Here is a 15137-nt window from a genome sequence, read left to right as displayed (position 1 = left end):
GTATTATACTAGTTATATTCTTGTACATAGGAGCAGTATTATAGTAGTTATATTCTTGTACATAGGAGCAGTGTTATAGCAGTTAAATTCTTGTACATTGAAGCAGTATTATAGTAGTTATATTCTTGTACATAGGGGCAGTATTATAGTAGATATATTATTGTACATAGGAGCAGTATTATAGTAGTTATATTCTTGTACATAGCGAGCAGTATTATAGTAGTTATATTCCTGTACATAGGAGCAGTATTATAGCAGTTATATTCATGTACATAGGGGCAGTATTATAGTAGTTATATTCCTGTACATAGGGGCAGTATTATAGTAGTTATATTCTTTTACATAGGGGCAGTATTATAGTAGTTATATCCTTGTACATAGGAGCAGTATTATAGTAGTTATATTCTTGCACATAGGTACATAGGAGCAGTATTATAGTAGTTATATTCTTGTACATAGAAGCAGTATTATAGTAGTTATATTCTTGTACAATGGAGCAATATTATAGTAGTTATATTCTTGTACATAGAGGCAGTATTATAGTAGTCTATTCCTGTATATAGGAAGCAGTATTATAGTAGATATATTCTTGTACATAGAAGCAGTATTATAGTAGTTATAATCTTGTACATAGGGCAGTATTCTAGTAGTTATATTCTTGTACATAGGAGCAGTATTATAGTAGTTATATTGTTGTACATAGGAGCAGTATTATAGTAGTTCTATTCTTGTACATAGAGGCAGTATTATAGTAGATATATTCTTGTACATAGGGGGCAGTATTATAGTAGTTATATTCTTGTACAAAGGAGCAGTATTATAGTAGTTATATTCTTGTACATAGAGGCAGTATTATAGTAGATATATTCTTGTACATAGGGGGCAGTATTATAGTAGTTATATTCTTGTGCATAGAAGCAGTATTATAGTAGTTATATTCTTGTACAAAGGAGCAGTATTATAGTAGTTATATTCTTGTACATAGAGGCAGTATTATAGTAGATATATTCTTGTACATAGGGGGCAGTATTATAGTAGTTATATTCTTGGACAAAGGAGCAGTATTATAGTAGTTATATTCTTGTACATAGAGGCAGTATTATAGTAGATATATTCTTGTACATAGGGGGCAGTATTATAGTAGTTATATTCTTGTACATAGAAGCAGTATTATAGTAGTTATATTCTTGTACATAGAAGCAGTATTATAGTAGTTATATTCTTGTGCATAGGGAGCAGTATTATAGTAGTTATATTCTTGTACATAGGGAGCAGTATTATAGTAGTTCTATTCTTGTACATAGGGGCAGTATTATAGTAGTTATATTGTTGTACATAGGAGCAGTATTATAGTAGTTATATTCTTGTACATAGGAGGCAGTATTATAGTAGTTATATTCTTGTACAAAGGAGCAGTATTATAGTAGTTATATTCTTGTACATGGAGGCAGTATTATAGAAGATATATTCTTGTACATAGGGGGCAGTATTATAGTAGTTATATTCTTGCACATAGGGGCAGTATTATAGTAGTTATATTCTTGTACATAGAAGCAGTATTATAGTAGTTATATTCTTGTACATAGGGAGCAGTATTATAGTAGTTATATTCTTGTACATAGGGAGCAGTATTATAGTAGTTCTATTCTTGTACATAGGGGCAGTATTATAGTAGTTATATTGTTGTACATAGGAGCAGTATTATAGTAGTTATATTCTTGTACATAGGAGGCAGTATTATAGTAGTTACATTCTTGTACAAAGGAGCAGTATTATAGTAGTTATATTCTTGTACATAGAGGCAGTATTATAGTAGTTATACTGTTGTACATAGGGGGCAGTATTATAGTAGTTATATTCTTGTACATAGGAGCAGTATTGTAGTAGTTATATTCTTGTACATAGGGGGCAGTATTATAGTAATTATATTCTTGTGCATAGGGGCAGTATTATAGTAATTATATTCTTATACATAGGAAGCAGTATTATAGTAGATATATTCTTGTACATAGGGGGCAGTATTATAGTACTTATATTCTTGTACATAGAAGCAGTATTATAGTAGTTATATTCTTGTACATAGGGCAGTATTATAGTAGTTATATTCTTGTACATAGGAGCAGTATTGTAGTAGTTATATTCTTGTACATAGGGGGCAGTATTATAGTAATTATATTCTTGTGCATAGGGAGCAGTATTATAGTAATTATAGTCTTGTACATAGGAAGCAGTATTATAGTAGATATATTCTTGTACATAGGGGCAGTATTATAGTAGTTATATTCTTGTACGTAGAAGCAGTATTATAGTAGTTATATTCTTGTACATAGGGCAGTATTATAGTAGTTATATTCTTGTACATAGGAGCAGTATTTCAGTAGTTATATTGTTGTACATAGGAGCATTATTATAGTAGTTCTATTCTTGTACATAGAAGCAGTATTATAGTAGTTATATTCTTGTACAACGGAGCAGTATTATAGTAGTCATATTCTTGTACATAGAGGCAGTATTATAGTAGATATATTCTTGTACATAGGGGGCAGTATTATAGTAGTTATATTCTTGTACAAAGGAGCAGTATTATAGTAGTTATATTCTTGTACATAGAGGCAGTATTATAGTAGATATATTCTTGTACATAGGGGGCAGTATTATAGTAGTTATATTCTTGTACATAGAAGCAGTATTATAGTAGTTATATTCTTGTACATAGGGAGCAGTATTATAGTAGTTATATTCTTGTACATAGGGAGCAGTATTATAGTAGTTCTATTCTTGTACATAGGGGCAGTATTATAGTAGTTATATTGTTGTACATAGGAGCAGTATTATAGTAGTTATATTCTTGTACATGGAGGCAGTATTATAGTAGATATATTCTTGTACATAGGGGGCAGTATTATAGTAGTTATATTCTTGTACATAGGGGCAGTATTATAGTAGTTATATTCTTGTACATAGAAGCAGTATTATAGTAGTTATATTCTTGTACATAGGGAGCAGTATTATAGTAGTTATATTCTTGTACATAGGGAGCAGTATTATAGTAGTTCTATTCTTGTACATAGGGGCAGTATTATAGTAGTTATATTGTTGTACATAGGAGCAGTATTATAGTAGTTATATTCTTGTACATAGGAGGCAGTATTATAGTAGTTATATTCTTGTACAAAGGAGCAATATTATAGTAGTTATATTCTTGTACATAGAGGCAGTATTATAGTAGTCTATTCCTGTACATAGGAAGCAGTATTATAGTAGATATATTCTTGTACATAGGGGGCAGTATTATAGTAGTTATATTCTTGTACATAGAAGCAGTATTATAGTAGTTATATTCTTGTACATAGGGCAGTATTCTAGTAGTTATATTCTTGTACATAGGAGCAGTATTATAGTAGTTATATTGTTTTACATAGGAGCAGTATTATAGTAGTTCTATTCTTGTACATAGAAGCAGTATTATAGTAGTTATATTCTTGTACAAAGGAGCAGTATTATAGTAGTTATATTCTTGTACATAGGGAGCAGTATTATAGTAGTTCTATTCTTGTACATAGGGGCAGTATTATAGTAGTTATATTGTTGTACATAGGAGCAGTATTATAGTAGTTATATTTTTGTACATAGGGCAGTATTCTAGTAGTTATATTGTTGTACATAGGAGCAGTATTATAGTAGTTATATTGTTGTACATAGGAGCAGTATTATAGTAGTTCTATTCTTGTACATAGAAGCAGTATTATAGTAGTTATATTCTTGTACAAAGGAGCAGTATTATAGTAGTTATATTCTTGTACATAGAGGCAGTATTATAGTAGTTACATTCTTGTACAAAGGAGCAGTATTATAGTAGTTATATTCTTGTACATAGAGGCAGTATTATAGTAGTTATACTGTTGTACATAGGGGGCAGTATTATAGTAGTTATATTCTTGTACATAGGAGCAGTATTGTAGTACTTATATTCTTGTACATAGGGGGCAGTATTATAGTAATTATATTCTTGTGCATAGGGGCAGTATTATAGTAATTATATTCTTGTACATAGGAAGCAGTATTATAGTAGATATATTCTTGTACATAGGGGGCAGTATTATAGTAGTTATATTCTTGTACATAGAAGCAGTATTATAGTAGTTATATTCTTGTACATAGGGCAGTATTATAGTAGTTATATTCTTGTACATAGGAGCAGTATTGTAGTAGTTATATTCTTGTACATAGGGGACAGTATTATAGTAATTATATTCTTGTGCATAGGGAGCAGTATTATAGTAATTATATTCTTGTACATAGGAAGCAGTATTATAGTAGATATATTCTTGTACATAGGGGGCAGTATTATAGTAGTTATATTCTTGTACATAGAAGCAGTATTATAGTAGTTATATTCTTGTACATAGGGCAGTATTATAGTAGTTATATTCTTGTACATAGGAGCAGTATTTTAGTAGTTATATTGTTGTACATAGGAGCAGTATTATAGTAGTTCTATTCTTGTACATAGAAGCAGTATTATAGTAGTTATATTCTTGTACAACGGAGCAGTATGATAGTAGTCATATTCTTGTACATAGAGGCAGTATTATAGTAGATATATTCTTGTACATAGGGGGCAGTATTATAGTAGTTATATTCTTGTACATAGAAGCAGTATTATAGTAGTTATATTCTTGTACATAGGGAGCAGTATTATAGTAGTTATATTCTTGTACATAGGAGCAGTATTATAGTAGTTATATTCTTGTACATAGAGGCAGTATTATAGTAGATATATTCTTGTACATAGTGGGCAGTATTATAGTAGTTATATTCTTGTACATAGAAGCAGTATTATAGTAGTTATATTCTTGTACATAGGGAGCAGTATTATAGTAGTTATATTCTTGTACATAGGGAGCAGTATTATAGTAGTTCTATTCTTGTACATAGGGGCAGTATTATAGTAGTTATATTGTTGTACATAGTAGCAGTATTATAGTAGTTATATTCTTGTACATGGAGGCAGTATTATAGTAGATATATTCTTGTACATAGGGGGCAGTATTATAGTAGTTATATTCTTGTACATAGGGGCAGTATTATAGTAGTTATATTCTTGTACATAGAAGCAGTATTATAGTAGTTATATTCTTGTGCATAGGGAGCAGTATTATAGTAGTTATATTCTTGTACATAGGGAGCAGTATTATAGTAGTTCTATTCTTGTACATAGGGGCAGTATTATAGTAGTTATATTGTTGTACATAGGAGCAGTATTATAGTAGTTATATTCTTGTACATAGGAGGCAGTATTATAGTAGTTATATTCTTGTACAAAGGAGCAGTATTATAGTAGTTATATTCTTGTACATGGAGGCAGTATTATAGTAGATATATTCTTGTACATAGGGGGCAGTATTATAGTAGTTATATTCTTGTACATAGGGGCAGTATTATAGTAGTTATATTCTTGTACATAGAAGCAGTATTATAGTAGTTATATTCTTGTACATAGGGAGCAGTATTATAGTAGTTATATTCTTGTACATAGGGAGCAGTATTATAGTAGTTCTATTCTTGTACATAGGGGCAGTATTATAGTAGTTATATTGTTGTACATAGGAGCAGTATTATAGTAGTTATATTCTTGTACATAGGAGGCAGTATTATAGTAGTTACATTCTTGTACAAAGGAGCAGTATTATAGTAGTTATATTCTTGTACATAGAGGCAGTATTATAGTAGTTATACTGGTGTACATAGGGGGCAGTATTATAGTAGTTATATTCTTGTACATAGGAGCAGTATTGTAGTAGTTATATTCTTGTACATAGGGGGCAGTATTATAGTAATTATATTCTTGTGCATAGGGGCAGTATTATAGTAATTATATTCTTGTACATAGGAAGCAGTATTATAGTAGATATATTCTTGTACATAAGGGGCAGTATTATAGTAGTTATATTCTTGTACATAGAAGCAGTATTATAGTAGTTATATTCTTGTACATAGGGCAGTATTATAGTAGTTATATTCTTGTACATAGGAGCAGTATTGTATTAGTTATATTCTTGTACATAGGGGGCAGTATTATAGTAATTATATTCTTGTGCATAGGGAGCAGTATTATAGTAATTATATTCTTGTACATAGGAAGTAGTATTATAGTAGATATATTCTTGTACATAGGGGGCAGTATTATAGTAGTTATATTCTTGTACATAGAAGCAGTATTATAGTAGTTATATTCTTGTACATAGGGCAGTATTATAGTAGTTATATTCTTGTACATAGGAGCAGTATTATAGTAGTTATATTGTTGTACATAGGAGCAGTATTATAGTAGTTCTATTCTTGTACATAGAAGCAGTATTATAGTAGTCATATTCTTGTACATAGAGGCAGTATTATAGTAGATATATTCTTGTACATAGGGGGCAGTATTATAGTAGTTATATTCTTGTACATAGAAGCAGTATTATAGTAGTTATATTCTTGTACATAGGGAGCAGTATTATAGTAGTTATATTCTTGTACATAGGGAGCAGTATTATAGTAGTTCTATTCTTGTATATAGGGGCAGTATTATAGTAGTTATATTGTTGTACATAGGAGCAGTATTATAGTAGTTATATTCTTGTACATGGAGGCAGTATTATAGTAGATATATTCTTGTACATAGGGGGCAGTATTATAGTAGTTATATTCTTGTACATAGGGGCAGTATTATAGTAGTTATATTCTTGTACATAGGGGTAGTATTATAGTAGTTATATTCTTGTACATAGGGAGCAGTATTATAGTAGTTATATTCTTGTACATAGGGAGCAGTATTATAGTAGTTCTATTCTTGTACATAGGGAGCAGTATTATAGTAGTTATATTGTTGTACATAGGAGCAGTATTATAGTAGTTATATTCTTGTACATAGGAGGCAATATTATAGTAGTTATATTCTTGTACAAAGGAGCAGTATTATAGTAGTTATATTCTTGTACATAGAGGCAGTATTATAGTAGTTATACTGTTGTACATAGGTGGCAGTATTATAGTAGTTATATTCTTGTACATAGGAGCAGTATTGTAGTAGTTATATTCTTGTACATAGGGGGCAGTATTATAGTAATTATATTCTTGTGCATAGGGGCAGTATTATAGTAATTATATTCTTCTACATAGTGGCAGTATTATAGTAGCTATATTCTTGTATATAGAGGACGTATTATAGTAGTTATATTCTTGTACATAGGAGCAGTATTATAGAAGTTATATTCTTGTATATAGGGGCAGTATTATAGTATTTACATTCTTGTACATAAAGTGCAGTATTACAGTATTTATATTCTTGTACATAGGGGCAGTATTATAGCAATTATATTCTTGTACATAGGGGCAGTATTATAGTAGTTATATTCTTGTACATAGGGGCAGTATTATAGCAATTATATTCTTGTACATAGGGGTAGTATTATAGTATTTATATTATTGTACATAGGGGCAGTATTATAGTAGTTATATTCCTGTACATAGGGGGCAGTATTATAGTAGTTATATTCCTGTACATAGGGGGCAGTATTATAGTAGATATATTCTTGTACATAGGGGGCAGTATTATAGTATTTATATTCTTATACATAGGGGCAGTATTATAGTAGATATATTATTGTACATAGGAGGCAGTATTATAGTAGTTATATTCTTGTACATAGGAGGCAGTATTATAGTAGTTATATTCTTGTACATAGGCGCAGTATTATAGTAGATATATTCTTGTACATAGGAGGCAGTATTATAGTAGTTATATTCTTGTACATAGGGGCAGTATTATAGTAAATATATTCTTGTACATAGGAGGCAGTATTATAGTAGTTATATTCTTGTACATATGGGCAGTATTATAGTAGTTATATTCTTGTACATAGGGGCAGTATTATAGTAGATATATTCTTGTACATAGGAGGCAGTATTATAGTAGTTATATTCTTGCACATAGGAGGCAGTATTATAGTAGTTATATTCTTGTACATAGGAGGCAGTATTATAGTAGATATATTCTTGTACATAGGAGCAGTATTATAGTAGATATATTCTTGTACATAGGAGGCAGTATTATAGTAGTTATCTTCCTGTACATAGGGGGCAGTATTATAGTAGTTATATTCTTGTACATAGGAGGCAGTATTATAGTAGATATATTCTTGTACATAGGAGGCAGTATTATAGTAGTTATATTCTTGTACATAGGGGCAGTATTATAGTAGATATATTCTTGTACATATGAGGCAGTATTATAGTAGTTATATTCTTGTACATAGGAGGCAGTATTATAGTAGTTATATTCTTGTACATGGGAGGCAGTATTATAGTAGTTATATTCTTGTACATAGGGGCAGTATTATAGTAGATATATTCTTGTACATAGGGGGCAGTATTATAGTAGTTATATTCTTGTACATAGGAGGCAGGATTATAGTAGTTATATTCTTGTACATAGGGGCAGTATTATAGTAATTATATTCTTGTACATAGCAGGCAGTATTATAGTAGTTATATTCTTGTACATAGAGGCAGTATTATAGTAGATATATTCTTGTACATAGGGGGCAGTATTATAGTAGTTATATTCTTGTACATAGGAGGCAGTATTATAGTAGTTATATTCTTGTACATAGGAGGCAGTATCATAGTAGATATATTCTTGTACACAGGAGCAGTATTATAGTAGATACATTCTTGTACATAGGGAGCAGTATTATAGTAGTTATATTCTTGTACATAGGAGGCAGTATTATAGTAGTTATATTCTTGTACATAGGAGGCAGTATTATAATAGATATATTCTTGTACATAGGAGGCAGTATTATAGTAGTTATATTCTTGTACATAGGGGCAGTATTATAGTAGATATATTCTTGTACATAGGAGCAGTATTATAGTAGTTATTTTCTTGTACATAGGAGCAGTATTACAGTAGTTATATTCTTGTACATAGGAGCAGTATTATAGTAGTTATATTCTTGTACATAGGAGCAGTATTATAGTAGTTATATTCTTGTACATAGAAGCAGTATTATAGTAGTTATATTCTTGTACATAGGAGCAGTATTATAGTAGTTATATTCTTGTACACAGGAGCAGTATTATAGTAGTTATATTCTTGTACATAGGAGCAGTATTATAGTCGTTATATTCTTGTACATAGGAACAGTGTTATAGTAATTATATTCTTGCACATAGGAGCAGTATTATAGTAGATATATTCTTGTACATAGGAGCAGTATTATAGTAATTATATTCTTGTACATAGGGGCAGTATTATAGTAGATATATTCTTGTACATAGGGGCAGTATTGTAGTAATTATATTCTTGTACATAGCGGCAGTATTATAGTAGATATATTCTTGTACATAGGGGCAGTATTATAGTAGTTATATTCTTGTACATAGGGGCAGTATTATAGTAGTTATATTCTTGTACATAGGGGCAGTATTATAGTAGTTATATTCTTGTACATAGGAGCCGTATTATAGTAGCTATATTCTTGTACAAAGGGGCAGTATTATAGTAGTTATATTCATGTACATAGGGGGCAGTGTTATAGTAGTTATATTCTTGTACATAGGAGCAGTATTATAGTAGTTATATTCTTGTATATAGGGGTAGTATTATAGTAGTTATATTCTTGTACATAGGGGGCAGTATTATAGTAATTATATTCTTGTACATAGGGGGCAGTATTATAGTAGTTATATTCTTGTACATAGGGGGCAGTATTATAGTAGTAATATTCTTGGATATAGGAGCAGTATTATAGCAGTTATATTCTTAAATACCAACATTTTTTTACACGTATGGAATTATAAAAGTTTAGAACATTCCCATCCTATGTGTTTTCTTTTTTCTGCAGTTTGTTCTGCCCGGATCTGACATTTTTTATCTCTAGTTTTCTAGTTTTCCTGACATCACAAGTCTCTTTGATCCTTACAGTCAGCCGTCTTGTAATCGTACTACGCTGATGTGTTACCCTCTTCTGTTACTTGTCCGTGTATTTTTTGTGTTTCTTTTGAGATAAAGAAGATTGAAAACTACATTTGATCTTCGCTCGTGAGTCGTTATTTCTGATGCTTATTTGCACCTTCTTCTCCACTTTACTGGGTTTCAAAGAGGTCGTCGTTAAAAAAAAGTTTACCAGCAAAATTGTGACTGCAACAGCCAATACACATTGAAAATAAATGAACACATGATATTTGTATATGTCAAAAAAATGAAATCAGAACATTAGAATAGTAAAAACAAGAGTATTTAAAATAAGTTCCTGCATAATTCGTGAGAGCCCAACCCTCCTTACCTTCACCCAATTTCTGTAATTGAATGATTTTTCTTGAAAATCCTATTTTGCTGTTTGACCTCTGACTTCCTGATCACTTTATATTTTCACTGTATATATAGATGAACCGGCGGGGGTCTGGAAAAGCTGCCTGGTCTCAGCAGACCCCGATCAGCGCTGGGGTCCAGGCAGATGGCTCATACCCCAGCCGCAGTCACAGCGAAAAGTCAGCAGTTATCAAAAGGTATTATATGTGAAATGCTCGAAATGTTCTAACACTGTTTTATGACTTTATGAGGATGTGGCTGTGGGGAGAGAAGAAAGAAAGAAAGACATAGAGAGAAAAGAAGAAAGGAAAATAAGTAAAAAGAAGGGAGGAAAGGAAGGAATCAATAAGGAAGGAAGGAGGGAGAAACTAAGGATTTAAGAAAGGAAGTAAGAGAGAGAGAAAGAAAGGAAGGGAGGGAGAGAAAGAAGGAAATTGAGAGAGAAAGTGAGAAAGAAAGAGAAAGAATGAGGAAAGGAAGGAAGAAAAACAAAGAGAGAAACAAAGAAAGAGAGAGAGAAAGGAAAATAGGTAAAAAGAAAGAAGGAAAGGGAGGACGAAAAGGAAAAGACAGAGTAAGAAGAAATCAGGGAGGGAGAAAGAAAGAAAGAAAATTAAGAAAGAAAAGAAGTAAGAGAGAAAGAAAGCAAGGAAGGGAGAAAGAAAGAAAATGAAGGAAAGAAAGAATAAAAGAAAGAGAAAGATAGACAAAGACAGAGAGAAAGAAAGAGAGAAAGGAAAATAAGTTGAAAGAAAGAAGATAAGGGAGGAAGGAAGGAAAAGGAAAGAGCAAGAAGGAAGGAATGAAGTGTGGGGGTAAGAAGGAAGAAAGAAAGAAATTAAGAAAGTGAGAAAGTAAGAAAGAAAATAAGAAAGGAAAAAAGAAAGAACTACATAGAGAGAAAGAGAGAGAAAGGAAGAAAGGAAAATAAGTGAAAAGAAAGAAGGAAAGGGAGGAAGGAAGGAAGGAAGGAAAAAGAGTAATAAGGAAGGAATGAAGCAAGAAAGAAGGAGGAAGGGAAAAAAGAGAAAGATATAGAGAAAGAAAGAATAAATAAATAGATAAAATAAAACAAAAAAGTAGAAAGCCATCTTTAGTCCAAACCGTTTTTTCTATTTCCACCCCAAGAAAAAAACACATACAGTACAGACCAAAAGTTTGGACACACCTTCTCATTTAAAGATTTTTCTGTATTTTCATTACTATGAAAATTGTACATTCACACTGATGGCATCAAAACTATGAATTAACACATGTGGAATTATATACTTAACAAAAAAGTGTGAAACAACTGAAAATATGTCTTATATTCTAGGTTCTTCAAAGTAGCCACCTTTTGCTTTGATGATTGCTTTGCATACTCTTGGCATTCTCTTGATGAGCTTCAAGAGGTGGTCACCGGAAATGGTTTTCACTTCACAGCTGTGCCCTGTCAGGTTTAATAAGTGGGATTTCTTGCCTTATAAATGGGGCTGGGACCATCAGTTGTGTTGTGCAGAAGTCTGGTGGATACACAGCTGATAGTCCTAGTGAATAGACTGTTAGAATTTGTATTATGGCAAGAAAAAAGCAGCTAAGTAAAGAAAAACGAGTGGCCATCATTACTTTAAGAAATGAAGGTCAGTCAGTCCGAAAAATTGGGCAAACTTTGAAAGTGTCCCCAAGTGCAGTTGCAAAAACCATCAAGCGCTACAAAGAAACTGGCTCACATGAGGACCGCCCCAGGAAAGGAAGACCAAGAGTCACCTCTGCTTCTGAGGATAAGTTTATCCGAGTCACCAGCCTCAGAAATCGCAGGTTAACAGCAGCTCAGATTAGAGACCAGGTCAATGCCACACAGAGTTCTAGCAGCAGACACATCTCTACAACAACTGTTAAGAGGAGACTTTGTGCAGCAGGCCTTCATGGTAAAATAGCTGCTAGGAAACCACTGCTAAGGACAGGCAACAAGCAGAAGAGACTTGATTGGGCTGAAGAACACAAGGAATGGACATTAGACCAGTGGAAATCTGTGCTTTGGTCTGATGAGTCCAAATTTGAGATCTTTGGTTCCAACCACCGTGTCTTTGTGCGACGCAGAAAAGGTGAACGGATGGACTCTACATGCCTGGTTCCCACCGTGAAGCATGGAGGAGGAGGTGTGATGGTGTGGGGGGGCTTTGCTGGTGACACTGTTGGGGATTTATTCAAAATTGAAGGCATACTGAACAAGCATGGCTACCACAGCATCTTGCAGCAGCATGCTATTCCATCCGGTTTGCATTTAGTTGGACCATCATCAATTTTTCAACAGGACAATGACCCCAAACACACCTCCAGGCTGTGTAAGGGCTATTTGACCAAGAGGAAGAGTGATGGGGGGCTACGCCAGATGACCTGGCCTCCACAGTCACCAGACCTGAACCCAATCGAGATGGTTTGGGGTGAGCTGGACCGCAGAGTGAAGGCAAAAGGGCCAACAAGTGCTAAGCATCTCTGGGAACTCCTTCAAGATTGTTGGAAGACCATTTCCGGTGACTACCTCTTGAAGCTCATCAAGAGAATGCCAAGAGTGTGCAAAGCAGTCATCAAAACAAAAGGTGGCTACTTTGAAGAACCTAGAATATAAGACATATTTTCAGTTGTTTCACACTTTTTTGTTAAGTATATAATTCCACATGTGGTAATTCATAGTTTTGATGCCTTCAGTGTGAATGTACAATTTTCATAGTCATGAAAATACAGAAAAAATCTTTAAATGAGGTGTGTCCAAACTTTTGGTCTGTACTGTATGTCCAAAATACAAAAATATTTGTAACAGACAGGGCAACACAAGTTACAACGTATTTTCGTGGCCCTTTGTGGTCTTTAAAAAAAAAAAAAAAAAAATAGAAAAATGTGAAAACCAGTCAAGTATTTCTTATTTTTCATTTACATTTTCCCTGATATTGTCAAAAAAAATAAAAAATTAAAAATAAATAAAGACATAAACATTAGACCTCATGTATCATGAAAAAAAAGAAGTACCGGAAATATTTTTTTGAATAACCGAATATTAATTTTTTTTTATAGCTCTTAAAAATGCCCGTGTGACAAAAAACGAAAATGCTCCTAGACAAGAGTGGGAAATAAATGTCCCGGCGATCAACTGCCTAACGTTTAACCGTACTGCAAGAAAACTCTCGTTATGTCAATGAGACATTTCAGACGTTTTGATTGGTGGTGGTCCAGCAACCTCTGCTCCTACATTCTAGTGATCGGTGGGGGTCTCAACACCTAGACCACCGATGAAAACTTTTGACATATCTGTATAACATGTGAAAAGTTTCTAAAAAGCGTAATTTCACTTTAAAGGGACAAATTTACTGCAAAAACTAGTGGTACGACTATATAGATCCCATTAGAGCAATAAAAATGATGCCTGTATTGTATTAATCGGATGTGCCAATGCTGAGAAATCAAGCTTTAAAGTCACATACCAACCAGGAGAGGGGCGTGTGGGCACTAGGGGCGTGTCTATGCAGTTGGAGTGTACTGACACACCCCCAATGAACGTCTAGGCTGATTTGCATGTGAATATAAATCTTGATTTCTCAGCACTGGCACAACCTATTGCTACAAAACAGGTATCGTTTTTATTGTTATACCAAGACCTACACAACCGTGGCACTAGTTTCAATAGTAAAATCGTCCTGAGAGATTCCCTTTAAGGTAACTAAGTTCAGTAACCTGGTGAAATCTAAGCACAAGGTCAGGTGTAAGGTCATGACCTAAAATGCTCGGAGGCCCAGATGATTCTCAGTCCATTCCTGTCCCCGACTATTTCCCATTAATTGCTCCAGACACATTATTTGCTCATCTCCCGGCTGATGACCAAGTTCTTCCATATCATTAAGAAACTTACCTTAAGCACAAGAAGAGCAGGAAGGCGATGACCAGCGCCAGGACGGAGATGCAGTGTCCCAGGTAGTTTATAATCAGGGCGATCTTGTAATGCAGGTCGTACTTCCGCTGGAGACAAGAACATGATTATATTAGGCTGAGACTCCTCAGTGCAGGACAAGTAATCAGTTTAGGGAGCAGTAATTATAATCCCTGCCTGAGGATAATCTCATCATAGATACAGGTTATTTTGGGATGACTGATATCTGTTGGCATTGTGACTATTTACTGTGAAATTATCAATAGAACCACAGGGTGCAACGTAGTGGAGCCCATTACTACCCAACACAGGTGCCAAGAGGAGCACAGCTCTAAAGTCTCGGTTCTGTTTGGTTCCAGTTACAGGCTGTATTATACTCCAGAGCTGCACTCACTATTCTGCTGGTGCAGTCACTGTGTACATACATTAGATTACTGATCCTGAGTTACATCCTGCATTATACTCCAGAGCTGCACTCACTATTCTGCTGGTGCAGTCACTGTATACATACATTACATTACTGATCCTGAGTTACATCCTGCATTATACTCCAGAGCTGCACTCACTATTCTGCTGGTGCAGTCACTGTGTACATACATTACTGATCCTGAGTTACATCCTGTATTATACTCCAGAGCTGCACTCACTGTTCTGCTGGTGCAGTCACTGTGTACATACATTACATTACTGATCCTGAGTTATATCCTGTATTATACTCCAGAGCTGCACTCACTATTCTGCTGGTGGAGTCACTGTGTACATACATTACATTACTGATCCTGAGTTACATCCTGTATTATACTCCAGAGCTGCACTCACTATTCTGCTGGTGCAGTCACTGTGTACATACATTACTGATCCTGAGTTACATCC

General features: G+C 33.6%; 1 protein-coding gene across 2 annotated transcripts in view; it reads right to left on the bottom strand.

Moving 5' to 3' along the window:
• CRHR2 (corticotropin releasing hormone receptor 2) overlaps positions 1-15137 on the bottom strand; it is a 544351-nt gene that overhangs the window by 183070 nt on the left and 346144 nt on the right. For both annotated transcript variants that reach the window (XM_073677250.1, XM_073677249.1), the window contains one exon: positions 14247-14353. In XM_073677250.1, coding sequence (XP_073533351.1) covers positions 14247-14353 — 107 coding nt within the window. The remainder of the gene's footprint in view (positions 1-14246; positions 14354-15137) is intronic.

This window comes from Phyllobates terribilis, unplaced genomic scaffold (assembly GCF_046119375.1).
Source record: "Phyllobates terribilis strain yellow unplaced genomic scaffold, ASM4611937v1 Scaffold_4__5_contigs__length_816908805, whole genome shotgun sequence".
Classification (NCBI taxonomy): Eukaryota; Metazoa; Chordata; class Amphibia; order Anura; family Dendrobatidae; genus Phyllobates; species Phyllobates terribilis.
This window is presented reverse-complemented; position numbering and strand designations above follow the sequence as displayed.